Here is a 16,813-nt window from a genome sequence, read left to right as displayed (position 1 = left end):
TTCAAACCAAAAAACATTCTCAAACCCTATGAACATGCTATCTGGTGATACAGCTACAATCTAAGTTTTAGGAAGGGAGGAAGGGGTAGAAGACTATACTCATTTTTTTAAATAATAAAACATTTGTTCTTTTTAACTTTGAAAACTTTTTGGGGGGTGGGGAGCAGAGACAGGGTCTCACTATGTAGCCTTAGTTGGCCTGGAACCACCATGCCAGGTGGAAACCTTGTGTTTGAAACTATAACTAAGCGATACCTCTTATCCCCTCCGTCCCGTCACCGCTTGAAGGCAACCATGAGGATGTCAGCAGTATCTTTCCTCTATTTAAGTTGAGTGTTTTTCAAAGAAGAGGTTAGACATTAGAGACTTAGGAATAAGTTAAGGAGGTGTGTGTGTGTGTGTGTGTGTGTGTGTGTGTGTGTGTGTGTGTGTGTATGTGTGTGTGCACGCGCGCGCGCGCTTTGAATAAAATCCAGTACAAATAGGTTTTGACCTTCTCACAGGTAGGAATGGGGAGGGAAGAAAATGTTTTGTTTTGTCTTGTTTTTGAAGCAGGGTCTTACTGTATAGCGCAGGCTGACCTGAAACTTGCTATGTATTCAGGTGGTCTAAGTGACCTAAAATTTTCAAGCTTCCTACCTCCACTTACTGAGTACTAGGAGTACAGGTATGTACCACTGCTCATGTATCATAGGCTCAAAATATATATTCCTTATGAAACAAAGACTTTGCTAGAAATAGCATGGATGTTTAAGACAGTCTGGTTAAAATGATTTTTTTAAAAGTGGATTCCTTTGCTTTCTTTTGACTAATGGTTTTGTCAGGATAACTACTGGGATAGTAACCGAAGTGCTTTGAAGTAGATGAGGGAGTGTAAGTGAAGAGCATTTCTGCACCTTGTACGGGCTGGTAATGCAGACTGTAAACGAGTGAGGCCAAATTCCACCAGCAAATGTAGCCAAAGCCATAGGAATCTATTGACGAGATCGTGAAAATGAGGGGAAGCAATCCAGGTTGTTTGGTTTTCTTTTGAAATATTATATTTATTAGGCTTTTGTACCCAAAGCTAAGCAGTATTGGGTTTCACAGTTAGTACTTTATTTTTAATCTGGGGTTAAAGGTTATGTCCTTGGCAGAACTGAAGAATGACTCAGACATTCTACACTAATTTTATTTTATTTATTTTTGATAGACAAAGAGGAAAGCTAGCAAATAAAGAGACTGCATTGAAGCTGCCTTTATTAATTGAGCTAGAGTAGAAATAAAGACTGATATTTAAGAACTTTCTTAGTTTTTGTTTACATTCATTGTATGTCTTCTTTGAAGACTTATTTAATGCTACTTATGCTTAGACTAAAAAGTATCTCCTTATTGAAACTGGCAATGGCCATTAGCAGTGATGTTGTTTTCTAGTGCTCTATGGTCTCAGAAACCTGGATATTTTAGAGGTTATGGCCAGTATTCTTTATTGACATGTCCCCATCTTAAGACACAGTCACCATGAAATTAATGTATTAAGTCAAGGTCACAGTCAGGAAAGGACTTGTGGGTAATATGATGCCCCTGATCATTAGTAGTGTCCCAGTTAAGTACTGGAATGCTTCAGTGATGAAGGGATGTAGTGTGCTACTGAACAAAGATCCCACCACTGAGATCATGTGCTTGTAACACGAGTGTGCTTTTTATTGGGGCCAGGTCAGGCACATGTGTAATCAGCTTTGTTTCATCTGTGGACTTTACACAGCAATCTACATTGTGCATTCATTTAGAATGTATTAATAGGATGTTGGTCTGGGTTCTATTTTCCCAGAATTTAGGATAATTTGAATTATTAGGAATTGAAAATTACTTTTTCACTATGATACAAGTCAAGTTTTTGACTGTTCAAGATATTAGAAGACTTAATAAACTCAAGGTGGGGAGAAATATTTGTTTTACCTTAATAATCACATGGAAAATTATCCTAAATGATGATGAGTTTATTATAGCTGCCCCAACAAAATTGACACCACTAAATTGAATAGTTTATAATTTGTATTTAAAAGTGACAATTTAATTAATTTTCATTTGTATAATTATTATTCAGCACTTAGGTTGCAAAAATACCTTAGATACTGTAGGGTGACATGTACCTGTAATGCCAGTATTGGGAGACTAAGACAGGTGGTCCACAAGTTCGAGGCTAAGACAAGTTCTTCAGGTTCAAGACCCTGTCTCAGAAACAAGCAAGACACAGAAAGCAGACTCCTCAGAGCTGAGGCACACTTGCTTTGCAGTTGGTACAGGCTGTAGAGAGCTGGACAGTCTAACTTGGAGTCTTAGCTGGTCCAGCTCCTTCCTTTGTGAACTTGGGCAAGTTAACCTTGCTGAGCTTCTTCTCTGTGCAGGATGGAGACCTAGTTCTTGTGTGATTGTTGGCCTTTAATACTGATTTTATTTTATAAGTGATCACAAGGAAAAGTTAATTCTGGTCAAAAAGTTGGAAAATTGACTAGGCTTGTTTAATCTGGGGAAAACACTTAAGAGAAAGCAAGGCAGGATTATAATGTCACTTTTCTAGTGTGTATGAGAAGATACTCTTTTTTTCTTGTTGTTCATTTGTTTGATGTTTTGAGACAGAGTCGCAGTATGTAACTGTGGCTGTCCTGGAACTCACTCTGTGGACCACGCTAGCCTCCAGCTCATAGAGATCCACCTGCCTCTGCCTCCCAAGTGCTGGAATTAAAGGCTAATAAAAAGATATTCTTTAAAAACAACCTAAGATCTGACTGACTTAAACTACACATGTCCAAAGTGTGCAATTAGATAAATGCATAGTGCACGTTTCTATCGTCCTTTATAATCCTTACCCAGCGCTCCTCCCCGAGACATCTGGAGTTGTTGCTTTGTTCTCTGTCACTATAGATTAATTTATATTTTCTAGAATTTCATAAAATGGGAATCATACTGTATACCTTCTATTTTATCTGGTATTTTTGAGATTCAGCATGTTGTTAAGTATAGCAAAGTGGAATTCTCTTATATTGATCTACCACAATATGTTTACTTAACTGTTGATAGACATTTGTTTTGTATAAAAATTTAGCTATTGCAGATAAGTTGCTCGGAACTTCCATTCATGTACATGTCTTTGTATAGATATGAGCTTTCGTTTCTCTAGATTAAATACATGGGAGTGAAATGGGAGGGTTGTGTCGTTGCTTTAGCTTTTTAAGAAACTGAAAACTTGTTTTCCATAGTTCCTGAACCATTTCACATTCCCACCAGCCAAGTGTAATAGTGGTCAGGTGCACACTTCGCATGCTCAGATTTTTGTTTTCCTTTTAAGACTTACTTTTTTTATTCCATATGTATAAGTGTTTTCCCTGCTTGTGTGTATTATGCCTAGTGGTCTTGGAGACCAGAAGAAAGTGATAGATTCCCTAGAACTGGAGTTATGGATGATGGCAAGCTGTCATATTGGTACTGGAAACCCAACCAGGGTCCTCTGCAAGAACAGACAGTGCTCTTAACCACTGAGCCATCTCTTTAGCCTCAGTAAGCTCAGTCATTTTCATTTATTATTTCTTCTGAGTGTGTAGTTGTAGATCATTATTATTAAATCTATTAATAATTCATATTATCTTCACTAGTGTTTACTCATCCTGTAACACTGGGTTACACAAACACATTTTCCTATCACCATGTAATGTACTTTGAGTTTCCCAAGTAACTCAATATGTTGAGCATCTTCACATGTGTTCACTTCCCATCGCCTTTGTTGAAGTGTCTATTCAGAGCTTTGACTCAGTTTTTTATTGTTTGTTTTCTTCTTCTAAATATATTCTGGACACTAGTTTTTCAGGCACAAAATTCATTGATTTCTCTGGCATGTAGAACCAGAAAAACAAAATTAGATTGCAGCAAGAAAGGGTAATTATACCAAAGGAAGTACTTTTTGACTGTTGTACCACTGTAGTCTAAGTATGGGTTTGGGTGCAAACAAAGGCAATGTAAAAATTTTCCTGGGGTGTTTATAAAGGGCTGGTCGTAGTCCGTTAGTAGTACTATAGCTCTGCTGGAATGTGACTCAGTTTACTTCATTCAGAAAGAACATTTCTTGGAGATGAGTCTGTTGCTAACATCTCAATATCCTTTCCTGTTTTGTACTATTTTTCTAGGCCAAAATAGTGCAACTTTTTGGAACTTTTCAAGCCTTTCTATGTACTTGGTTTTTAAAGATTCATTCTTCATGATTTCAGTTTGAATTGTTGCTAGGAAATAAAAGGAAGGTTATTTAGGGGCATTAATTAGCATTTGGAAAAACCAACTGCAGTCTCTGCAGGGCAATAATCATATTACAAGAGGTGCTCCACTTTCTCTCTTCCAGCAGGAGCCCCAGGCCTCTAGTTGGTACTGTCAGGCAGATTCAAGCCTCTCTGTAGAGGCAAAATAATGAGCAGATTCTAGAGAATGCAGATGAGTGAAGGTCGTGGGGTTGTTGTGGTCTTGGGAAGAGAGAGGGGCACTTTAAGGACAGGATTCCAGTAGGGTTAAAGAAGGGCTCTCCCGTGTAGAGAACACTGCCATTTGTTTCCGACTCTCACAGAGGCCCATGCTCAAGAAAACTGGCTCCGACTGTAGAAAGGTTGAGGATGGTTAGTGTTAGGCGTAATCAGCATCAGTATTGTCATGAGATTTAGCAATGGAACAAGTCAAGAGAGATCCTAAAGATATGTTAAAATAAGAAAGATAGTAATCCAACTGGAATGTTCAAATACTCATTGATTTATAGGATTTTTTTATTAGAGGGAACTTTAAAAATTATTTCTAATATTCTCTTTTACAGATGAAGATGTGAAGGGACATTATCTAACTTGCCTGTGGCCCCATAGCTGGTACAGATATTAGTATTTTAATTTGCATGTTTCAGTTGTCATGTATGTCACCAAAGAAGCATTGTAGTTGTTTCGCCTCACTAAAATAGTCACCTCAGTGTGTGTTATCTGTCCCTGAGCCCTGAAGGGTCTGCTAATGTGCAAACTTGTGTGTGTCCACACTTGTTACTAGAAAGGTGAAAACTTTTTATTCTTGTGCATTTTTACAGTACTTTGAATGGCTAGATGATTTGATCTGGAGTGACTAATAATGATAGAGGACAGCAGAGGACATTGCCACATCCTTTGTGTAACCTGTCCCATTGATATATGTTCTTCATAAACCATTGCTTGGCCTGGGCTACAAAGTCTGTAGTTTGGTGAGTGGCTTTGGGTCAAAGTCCTCTGACTAATTTGCTTTCCTTAACGGTAGTACATTACAAAGCTTTAGGCTTTTTAAAAAAACAAAACAAAACAAAACAAAAAAACACTAGTTTGAACAGGAGGAAATGCATTAATGCTGCCAGTTTATTGTGAATGAAATCTGGAAATGTGAGTTCCAGCCATTGGAATTAGTGGGATAAATTGCTTCTTAAGGATTCCACACCCATGATCACAACAGAAGGAAACTGGCACAAGTTTTGTTTGTTTTTTGGTTGTGGTTAAACTTATTTGGTAACTCATTGTTCTGTACGTGTTCCCACTGGTCTGTCTATAGTGAAAACCACGTATACTCACAGAACGTTGTATGAAGGCTTCTCCGAGGATAGTGAAAACCACGTATACTCACAGAACGTTGTGTGAAGGCTTCTCCGAGGATAGTGAAAACCACGTATACTCACAGAACGTTGTGTGAAGGCTTCTCCGAGGATAGTGAAAACCACGTATACTCACAGAACGTTGTATGAAGGCTTCTCCGAGGATAGTGAAAACCACGTATACTCACAGAACGTTGTGTGAAGACTTCTCCGAGGATAGTGAAAACCACGTATACTCACAGAACGTTGTGTGAAGGCTTCTCCGAGGATAGTGAAAACCACGTATACTCACAGAACGTTGTGTGAAGACTTCTCCGAGGATAGTGAAAACCACGTATACTCACAGAACGTTGTATGAAGGCTTCTCCGAGGATAGTGAAAACCACGTATACTCACAGAACGTTGTATGAAGGCTTCTCCGAGGATAGTGAAAACCACGTATACTCACAGAACGTTGTGTGAAGGCTTCTCCGAGGATAGTGAAAACCACGTATACTCACAGAACGTTGTGTGAAGGCTTCTCCGAGGATAGTGAAAACCACGTATACTCACAGAACGTTGTGTGAAGGCTTCTCCGAGTACTAAAAATAGGACAAGCGGCAGGAGAGATAGCTTAGTCAGTAAACCGATGGCCACGTAAGCATGAGAACCTGGGTTTGATCCTGGGCATTGTCGTGTCCCCTGGTAATCACATTGTTGGGGAGGCAGAGACAGGAGAATCCCTAGGGCTTGCTAGCCAGCCAGTCTAGTCGAATTGGTGAGCCTTGGGGTCTAATGAGAGACTCTGAAAAACAAAGTAGACAGCACCTGGTGTTAACTTCTGGCTTCTGTATGACATTCACCCACATGTACATGGACCTACTCCCACACGTGTGCATACACTCTGTACATACACGCACACGCACATGTGCGCACACAGAGAAAGAGAGAATATTTGAAACTACCTAGACTACCCACCTCCAGCCTTTCGCTTTCCTTGGATTTCTGCATAGGCATTGGACTCTTTCAGAAACAAAACAAATTCTCGTCAAGGGAAATTAATCAAGCTGTTTATGTTCAAAAATATTGAAACTGAGCCGGGCGGTGGTGGCGCACGCCTTGAATCCCAGCACTCGGGAAGCAGAGCCAGGCGGATCTCTGTGAGTTCGAGGCCAACCTGGTCTCCAAAGCGAGTTCCAGGAAAGGCGCAAAGCTACACAGAGAAACCCTGTCTCGAAAAACCAAAAAAAAAAAAAAAAAAAATATTGAAACTGTCATTGTGTGAACCACTCAGCTTTATTTCGTTGATTTTATTAGTTTGGTGCAAAAGGATTTTTGGTTTCAGGCTGAGTTTTAAGTCATTACAACTAAGCTTATTAATCAAAATAGGAACTATTGTGATCAACACAATTTTAGACGGTAAGTTTGCTTATCCTGTAGCATAAAACCCTTCGCTTCAGAATCCGATGGGCTCTTGGAAATCACGTCCTGCATCCTGCTGGCTGTGGAAGTGTAAAAAGTTGTCAAGGTGCTGAAGAAGTGGTTGCTTGCTGGTTGGCAAGAAGTCAGGAGAATATGGCAGATGAATGAATGTGGCAAAAGTTTGTAGCCAATTTATTTGACCTTTGAAGCACTGGTTATATGGTATGTGGTCAGGGGTTGTTGGAGAAGAATCAGGCCCTTTCTGTTGACCATGCTGGCTGCAGTAGTTGCAGTTTCTGGTACATCTCCTCGACTTTCTGACATGCTTCTCAGATGTAAAGGTTTCCCTGAGATGCAGGATGCTGTGGTGGATCAGCCTGGCCACAGACCGGCCTTCAGCGATCATGACCTTTTCTGTGCATGTTTTGCTTGTTTAAGTGTTTGGAGCAGCTTCCTGGACCAACCACTGATTCCACCACAGATTCATTATTATTACACAGAACAACAGCATTACTTTTTTTTTAATTTTTGATCAGCTCATATAGCATTCACTTACTGAGATCTCACCTTTCCAATTTCCTTCAAATGCCAGACAAACATTGGATGGTCCATGCTGAGTTCTTGGCAACTTCGGATGTAGCTGTGCATCAGCTTCCATGATGGCAGCCAGCTGGTCACCATCAGCTCCGGGGCAAGCATGTTCCTTAGCTCTAAGGCTCTCGTTCCTTTGCAGAACTCCTGCAGCTGTTGCTCGCTGTCTGTTCATCAGCAGTTTCTGTGCAAAGTTCGCTGTCGTCATTGAGAGTTTCCTGCTTTACTACTCATTTGGAATTCTAATAAGAAAATCACTCAAATTTGCTTTTTGTCTAACATTTATCCATAGTATAAAATAAACATAAAACAAATATAAATTAATAAGTTATTAATTTTAAAAAGCAAGAAATGTACATTAAAATGTTATATAACCACAGTTATTAGGAATGTATTCCTACATTACCCAGCAAATTTTAACACTGTAAACTCCACAATCACTTTTACACTTACCTAGTAATATCTTCTCAGATATTAATAATAGGCACTCAGAAAGTTAAATTGGCCAAAAAAAGTTTATTTGGCACCCATGGTTTCTCTAGTTGGTCTTGGGCTAGTTTTAGGGTACTTTGAGTATCAGAATTGTTTTTAATGTCTTAATTTTCCAATAGAGAGCAATTAGGTCTGTGAATATTTGAAATCTCATATATATATATATATATATATATATATATATATATATATATATATAGGAACAAACACAGTTCTTTCTGAACCTTCTCCTAGGCACATGCTAGGGTTAAAAAGAAGAGGGTGAACTCTTAGTACCTTTCTATACTTTCTTTAATGGATCAATCAGTCAATCACGGAACCACTCTCAAAGATTGATGGTGTGAGCCAAGTGTGTTAATCACTTTGAGAACTTGAACTTGTGGCAGGAACACAGCGAAAGGAGAGGCAGGCTGTTCTGTTGACTTCCACACCTGTCCACTGCCTGCAAGAAAGGGAGACACCCTGAGCCCAGGTGCTGTATTCAGAACCCCCACCAGAGAGTCTGGGGGCACCCTTCTAGTCCCTATAGAGACAGAGCAGAGGGTCCTGAAAGGCTTTGATTCAGTCTTCAGAATCTGCACCCTGCAGCGCTCACTCCAGCCTGTGAGCCTCCAATGTAGATCTGGAAATGCTCTTTCAGCTGTTGTGGGTGGAGACTCCAGACCAAGGTGCAGATCCTTGCTCCATTTTGGAGAGAAGCTCCCAGAAGGACTGACAGGGGAAATGGTTCCTGTTAGATCTTTATATATTTATAGCACTTCATTTTTATTTTTGGTAAGAACTGAAATTAGTTCTTTTCCTAAAGTCTCTAGTCTGGAGTTTCCGGTGTCTTTGTGTGGACATCGCTGTAAAGCCTTCCTCCTAAGCTGGGAAAGTTATTATTAAAGGAGACTCTTTTTCAGTCTGCCAGAGAAAAATCTCTTTCCTAGCTGTCTAAAACACTTGGTTAGAATCTCAATAATTTTGTTTCAAATTGCATTTATTATTGGCAAAAAAGATAATGAACTATTTAAATGAAATTTCAGATGAAATATGAAGATTATATTTCGTATGTATTTTGATAAGAGCAAGGAATCGAGGATTAACATTTAAAAGCCATGCATCCCTTCATTATTGAAGAAATAATTGTAATTCCAAATAATGAAAGTGTACTGTTCCAAGAACTTTTTGGATGCAGCTACTACACCATTTACCTTCTAGTCTTATTTTTGGGAAATTCGTTCACTTCACTGCCCAGCACTGAAAGGAATGATATGCATGTCAGCAGCCATCACCATTACCTCTGTGGTCCTTTGTCTTTGCTACATGATGTGGCTGGGTGCTGCTGTAGAGATATGCAGCTCCATTTTAACTTAGAATTAGCGCCTGGGGCATGTGAGGCTGGGTAAAGACTGGTTAAGTGAGCACCAGAATCAAGGGACCACAGAGTCACGCATCTTCTAAGGCCCAAGCTTGGGCCTATGTTGGCCTGGTCCCAAGTGGTCACATTATAGTTCTGTAATGTTCTATTGTGGCTTATTAGTGTCAGTGTTTTCTTCATAAGATTTTGGTGTATCATTCTCAGTTAATTTGGAAAGAGCTGCCCAGTAGATACAACTAATCTGAACATTTTACCTTCAGACACATAATATTTTTTGTTTTGTTTTGCTCATCAGACCTGACAGTGTGTACTTTTTAGCTTAGCAAGTATCTACTGTTCTTACTACTCTCTCATTTACCCAAAGGAAGGATTTTTTTTCAGTTTAACTCCAAAAGTCCTGTCCATTTATATTTGATATATTTGAATGGAGGAATGCATGATGAGCTGAATTGAGGGTAGAGTAAGTGCAGCTGTTAAGTTCTAACTAGCAGTGTGAGTGGGCAAGAAAAAGAGCCAGTTCAGGTGGCAGGAGAGCCCTTGATAAATTAAACACAGGTTTAGGAGGGTCTAGGAAGAACAAGCAGAGAATCTGGTAACTTGGACCATCACTGAACTCTCCGAGAATGTGAAGATGCCATTCAGAAATGTCTAGATTATCAAACTTATTGGATACTGTATTTCTTTCTTTTATGCATGCATACATACCCATACAGGATTATTTTTCTGAAGGCAACATTGGAACAGCATACAAGAGAAAGCAAAAATCTTTGGTATAATAGCAGTAGAGTGAACAGAACATGAATTGTAGCCCTGGGCCTGTAGAGTAAAAGTGTGAGGGCAGAGAGTCAGTTGGCCCAGAGAAACTTAAGCATTTCCCTCTCCTTTACAGCTCATTTGCATGGAGAGTGAAGGGTGGGCCTCAGAGCACATGAAGTATGCTTGTTATTGGTCGGCAAGAGAACACTGGAGAGAACAGGGGATATGTTGTTCCCCGAGGCTTTAAGTCCTCATGGTTCTGCCCATGAGACTGTAGTAGCTGCCGACCTCCTGTGTGGTAGGCACTGGCTTTACACTCATATCTCACTGAAGCCACGATAGCCTAACAGGGAAGGAAAAATTAGAAAGTGTACTGGCTTACCCTAAGACCCCCACAGGAAGTGATAGTACTTGAGTCTACGCTGAGCTACGTTAGATTCCAGAACCTGTTAACTCCGGTCTTGTGTGCGCTCAGTGTCCTTTCAGTGTAGCAGACAAGAGAGTGGCCAGGGTTGCCCTGGGAAGGATAAATGCCATGCAGCCCCTGTGCTGACACAGAGCTGTAGTAACTGCAGAGGGATAAAAGCAAATGCTTCTCAGAGGTGGTACAACAAGGTTTGACAAAGGAGCTTGTGCCCTATTAAAATTCAGATGGAGAGAAGATCCCCAAGGGTTCCAGGTTCAAAGCACATTCTAAAACATTACAAATGGAGCAGTAGTTGAGCTGACAAAACCTAAGTGCAGAGCAGGCTTTGTTTCAACACTTAACTGGGAGCCAGCTGCGCCTCCCCTAGCCTTCAGAGGTACCCTGCATGGTAGGATTGTCTCAGTCACTAGTGGGTACCATCTCCCAAGAGTGTATAGCCAAGCTGGGTGGAAAGCAGACCACAATTGCCTGGCATTCATGAGCAGGTTTAGTGAGGGGCAGTATCTGAGTCACAAAATTTAGTGTTCAAAGCAGAATGAAAACCCACCTGTGTGATTTTCTATCTTAATAGCCCCCTAGGTTCTAAATTTTCTTAACATATTTTGTTCCTTGTCCTCAACAACTGTCAAAACAAACCTGTAAGTGTGTATTTGTTTTTTTTTTTTTTTGTGTGTGTGTGTGTGTGTGTGTGTGTGTGTGTGTGTGTGTGTGTGTGTGTGTATACACAAAGGTACATATGTGTGAATCTAACTGTAATCTAACTTCCTGCTTATACACTCTCCACTAGAAGAGTGTGAAATTGCATTGGTTATTGCTTTATGATGAATGTCATTTAATTAAATTTTACTTTACAAATTGCCATCTTTATCAATTGTATTGCCTTAGAAAATTTTAAATTACATTTATTTATTTTATGTGTGGTGTAGGGAGGTTTGGGTACGTGCATGCCTCAGCACACGTGTGGAAGTCAGAGGACAAGTTGTGGGAGCTGGTTCTCTCCTTCTACCGTGCAAATCTCAGTAATCAAGCTTTGGAACTTGCTGTGTAGACCAGGCTGTCTCTACATAATGATCCACCTGCCTCTTCCTTCCAAATTGTTGGGATTAAAAGCATGCACTAGCATGCCCAGTAAACATTTGTTACTCTCTGAGAATAGTTTTAGTTTTGCTTGTTAACCTGGTTTTATGGGTTTAGTAAGTCCCTAAAGTGGGGTATGGAAAGTAGAACATTCTGGAACTTTTCCCACTTTCCATTCTTTGCCCTGTATAGATGCCAGATTCCTTTGGGAAATCACCATTTGCAAAAGGTCAGGAGCAGAAGGCAGGCCATTCTTTAGTGTAAGGTTGCTGCTAATTGAAAACTAAATATCTAAACCATGTTGGAGTTATTTGTATTTGAAAGGGAAACATTTATATACAAGAGCCCTTTGGTAACATAAAACACTATACCACATAGTGTGAGTTGGGGCTGGGTAGGGGACAGACTGGAAAGCTTCAGAAATTGACTGTGCAGAGTGAAATCATTTGCTAATTAGATTGCAAAGCATTTTCAGAATATTTTCTTTTCTTTGTTGAATGAAGTTTTCTGCCCCCATGGGCCAAAACAAACATTTTACGGTATTTGCCAATTACAGATTAAACATTTAATCGTTTTAAAGGAAAAATAAGTGAGAAAATGGGTGAGTTGTCAGAGCCTAGTTAAAGTCCAGAAGGAATTCACTGGCTGCGTGCTGTAGCCTTGGCTTGTCTTCCGTTCTGTATCACCCGATGGCATCTCTCCAGTCGGTCTCAGGCACTGAGGGGCCCACTGTGTCTTTCATCCTCGCTACTCTTCCTCTCCTCCTTTGTCATCCTGTGTCCCAGTACACCCATGATGAAATTTTAAGTCATTTTATTTATACAGAAATGGCATCGTGTGTGTGTGTGTGTGTACATGTGTGGGCAATGCCGTATGTGTCTGTAAGTTAGAGGGCAGCTTGGTGGAATCGATTTTCTCTTTACATGGGTTCCAGGGATCAAACTCAGGTCACCAGGCCTGTGTAGTAAGTGCCTTAGTGAGCTCTCTGGCCCCAGAAATGTTACCTGTTTTTATTCTCATATTAAGGTACACTTTAGTGGTACTTCTGAAATAGTAGAGACATTTCTTCCTATGGCTCTGCCCCCTGCATCCCACACCTCCATGGCCATGGCCCCAATAGGCCACACGCAGATCCTTATAACACTTCTTGCTTTGGGGGAAGGTTAAGAGACCATCTCTTTTCCAGGTAGAACCTACTGTCTTCTGATCCTTTTGCCTTGGCATCTAAGACAGCTCTGAAATTGGGTTACTTTTGTAAGTGGGTGAAATATTATGAAGTCAAGAGAATTCTGACAAAGTACATACTAAGCTGAGACTTTACTATATTGGACTTCTCTTGCGATTTGTATTGTGTCTTTGAAAGCTTTCAGCTTCACAGTCTCACTCACCGAAGTGGTTGTGGCTTCTCAGGAGCTGAGTGTTTACAAGGTAAAGAGGCCCTTAGATGCCCTGCCTTTCCAGTGCTCTGTTAACACAAAATACCACTTGTCCATGGCTGTCCTTTGCTTTTATTCCCATTCTTTGGATGTGAGTCAGCCCAGTGGTGAGGATTTGGAGCCTTGGGGTTCATGTCTTGCCCTCTTAACAGAAACTTCATCTATGTTGCCTGCCATTTGTGATGCTCCTTGCTGTGACCCAACCCATCAGTTCTTTAGCCTTAATGTCCAGGTCCTCATCAGCACCTAAGCCATCCAGACACACCCACCTGTTCCTTGAGCACTTCTACCATGCTTTAGATACTGCTGTTCTTGGTCAGGACGGCCTTTGTTTTTCTTGGCCAACTAGAACCATACCTCCTGACCCGGCCTTTCTCTTCTCATTGCTTATAACATCAAGATCACTTGTTTATCATTTTCCCTGTACTGCCTTAGCTTTGCTCATCATTTCAAATGTGCATCTCATCTTTCCAGCCAGCTTACAGACTGCTCAGAGATAGTCTTGCTGTTGATGGCATTTACCACAGTACTTTCTGCTCTTCACAGGTATCCAGTTCATGTGTTCATCATTGAGGAATAAGCCATTTTTCTGCTATCACCTGTTTAGTATCTTCTCCCCCATGATAAGATTATATATACCAGTGTTATTTTTTAACAAAAGTAATGTAATCTATGAAACTAACACAGATACAAAGAAAAACATCATTTGAATAAGGAAAGAATAAGAAGAGTCATTTGAAACGAGGTACTGATCCTGTAAATGAGAAACATATACAGAGATACAGATGTCGAAACAAGCATTAATGATACTGTTTTTATTTCTCCCTAGGTGTGCTCGCTCACCTATCTACCGCTCCCGTGAAATGGCAGCCCGTGCACTGGTCCCCTTCATTACCATAGACCAAATACCAAGCACCCTCCGTGCTCTGCTAGACTCACTCCCCAACAGCACTGACCAGTGTTTCCGACAAAACCATATTCATGGGACACTTCTACAAGTAAGTGGAGTGATTCTGTGTGACTTCCATAGGACACCACAAGATGAACTTGAGTTCTCATGTGTTCTTAGCAGGTGAAGACTTGATACACAGGCCTTCAAGTTTATCTGTAGAACTTACTTATTTCTACTTCCTAATTACCAGCTGTCTCCCAAATAGGATTTCATACACCTCAAGTATGAATCAATATACACTGATTTGACAGGTTATCCTGTGCATTAAATTCTGCAACATGCTTTTCCATCAGGTGTGCCTACAGAACACCCAGGCTTTGATGGTTTGAATGAGAATGTCCCCCCAGAGTCTTGGGTATTAGAATGCCTGGTCCTCAGCTGGCGGCACTGTTTGGGAAGATTTAGGACTTGTAGTCTTGTTGGAGGGAGCGTGGTGTCACTGACGGCAGACTTTGAGAGCGTAGAGACTTGCACCGTTTCTAGTTCGCATTCTCTGCTTCCTGCTTGTGGTTCAAGATGTCAGTCCTCAGCTCCCTGCTCCTGCCTCCGTGCCTTCACTCTGCCACCAAGGTCTCCTAACTGGAACTGTCAGCCCAAATAGATCTTCTATAAGTGGTCTTGGTCATGCTATTCTATCACAGCAGTGGAAAACTAGGCCATCTTGCTGGCCCTTGTTTTAAGTAAATATAGAAGTGTGTTGTTCTTTTTACTTAAGTGCGACAAATGGAGGAGAACTCACTGAAATTTTCCTTTTAAAACCCTAACCTGGGAACGGGTAGTGTTGGTAAAATCTATTCACATGGCTGTTGTGGATTGCTCACCTGGGCATGGATGGGGATGGATTTAAATTCAGGTCATGTTACTAGATTATTCTAAACCTGCAGTCTACCCTGCTGATGTGGGAGGCGCTGTGTGAAACGGTTCACAGTGTGGGTTCCAGAGATGGACTGCCTGGTTCTGCATCAGGTAGCCACCCGTCACTACCTGTCCTTCTGCATCTTCAGTTTTGAAATCAATTAGTGCATATAAAGTGCTCATGTACCTGGTCCATGATTAGACATACAGATAGTTATTACCACAGTTTTAATGAGCTTGCCCTATGGTGAAAACTAATTCCCTGTGGGTGAAATGAAAGGTAGATCTGTGTTTCTGTCTTTGTTCCTTGGTTGTTTATATATTTGGCAAAGATTTTACTGAATGCCTACTCTGTACTGTTGTATCATAGAACAGTGACTTAAGTCCTTCCTGGCCTGGACAGCATAAAGAGCAGAAAATAGGAGTCCCAATGTAGCATGTTAAGTGTTGGGTGACATGTGGCAGGGCCATGGGACTTGAATTGGAGAAATCAGGGCAAGCATCTCAGAGCAGGTGGCAGTTAGATGGAGGTTGAAAGCAGTCAGTCAGCCATGGTGAAGAAGTCCCTTGTGCAGAGAGAACATCATAGAGTAACGTAGTAACTCCTGGGACTGCAGCTCTGTTCCAGACAGGAACTCCACTTCAGTGCTTCTCAGGACAAAACACACTGGAAGTCAAAGAGGGCCCAAGCTGGTGTTAGCTTTCAGTGTTGAATTCGACAGTAATCTGAGGTAATATCAAGACATAGGAACCCAAAGCACATACTCCTTTATCGCCAGGGAAGGCATCCTTGCATCCCTTGTAGACCCTGGCAAACTCACCAGCACGCGCGCGCACACACACACACACACACACACACACACACACACACACACACTGTCTCAAAACGCACTTCAGATCATCTGCTCCACATTGTATATATTGTAGGTTTTTGTGGTTTCTTTGTTAGGAAGGGAGTAGCATTTGAGGGCAGGAGTGCATTCCACAGCACCCAGGTGGCAGTCGGGACAGCCTCGGATGTCAGGATGTCAGTCCTCACCTTCTTCCTTGTTTGAGAAGGATCTCTTGGTTTTCTGCTTTGTATACCGGGGTAGTGGTCCACAGGCTTGCAGGGTTATTCCTTCATCACCACGGGCTATACCTCTGGATTTTACCCTGGGACTGGTGTGTTCAAAGCAGGTCCTCACATTTGTATGGCAGCACTTTTACCTATGGAACCATCTCTCCAGTCCCATGTGATCCTTCTAACAAAATCTTACACCTTCTGGGTCCTCACTTCGTTCCTGTGTTAAAGAGAGGCACAGGTTATCTTAACCTTGGAGCCAGGCCATAGAGGCCCAGAGATCATCATTGGCTTAGTCAAACAAGTTGGATCTCTTGGCCCCCAACTCTGCTTCTGTTCAAAGGAAACAGACTAGTGACAAGAAAAGTAGCAAAACAATCTTGAGAGTGTACACATTCAGACAGAATGCCCAAAGCCCCAGAGGTTGAGCCCTAGGCTGCCGAGTGGGTGGAGCCGCTTCTCCTTTCTTCTCCAGGTACGGGTGGGCCTCTTAACTAGATGCCTCCTCCTCCTCCATGGCAGTCCCTGCCTGTTGCGCCAGTCTGCCCAGCAACCAGACATGACCTCCCCCTCGGCATGTGGGCCACCTTTCGTATTCTCAGGGCTACTTTGTTGACTAGCATGTGGAACTCTGTGGAAAGACAAAAAAGCCCCCAATTCTGGGGTTGTACTGCTGTTGCTCTTCTTCCTTAGTGTTGGTGAAAGGCTTATTGGGGGTCGGGGTGGGAGTGAGGAGTCGTAGTTGGATGCTGGGCATTTACTGTGCTGGTCTAACAGATTCCTGTATTT

General features: G+C 41.5%; 1 protein-coding gene across 2 annotated transcripts in view; it reads left to right on the top strand.

Moving 5' to 3' along the window:
- Thada (THADA armadillo repeat containing) overlaps window positions 1–16,813 on the top strand; it is a 300,312-nt gene that overhangs the window by 156,194 nt on the left and 127,305 nt on the right. For both annotated transcript variants that reach the window (XM_052746438.1, XM_052746439.1), the window contains exon 29: window positions 13,984–14,152. In XM_052746438.1, coding sequence (XP_052602398.1) covers window positions 13,984–14,152 — 169 coding nt within the window. The remainder of the gene's footprint in view (window positions 1–13,983; window positions 14,153–16,813) is intronic.

The sequence above is a fragment of the Peromyscus californicus genome, unplaced genomic scaffold (assembly GCF_007827085.1).
Source record: "Peromyscus californicus insignis strain IS unplaced genomic scaffold, ASM782708v3 Scaffold_1__1_contigs__length_55948999, whole genome shotgun sequence".
Taxonomy (NCBI): Eukaryota; Metazoa; Chordata; class Mammalia; order Rodentia; family Cricetidae; genus Peromyscus; species Peromyscus californicus.
The sequence above is the reverse complement of the archived record's forward strand: the minus strand, read 5'-3'. Positions and strand labels throughout refer to the sequence as shown.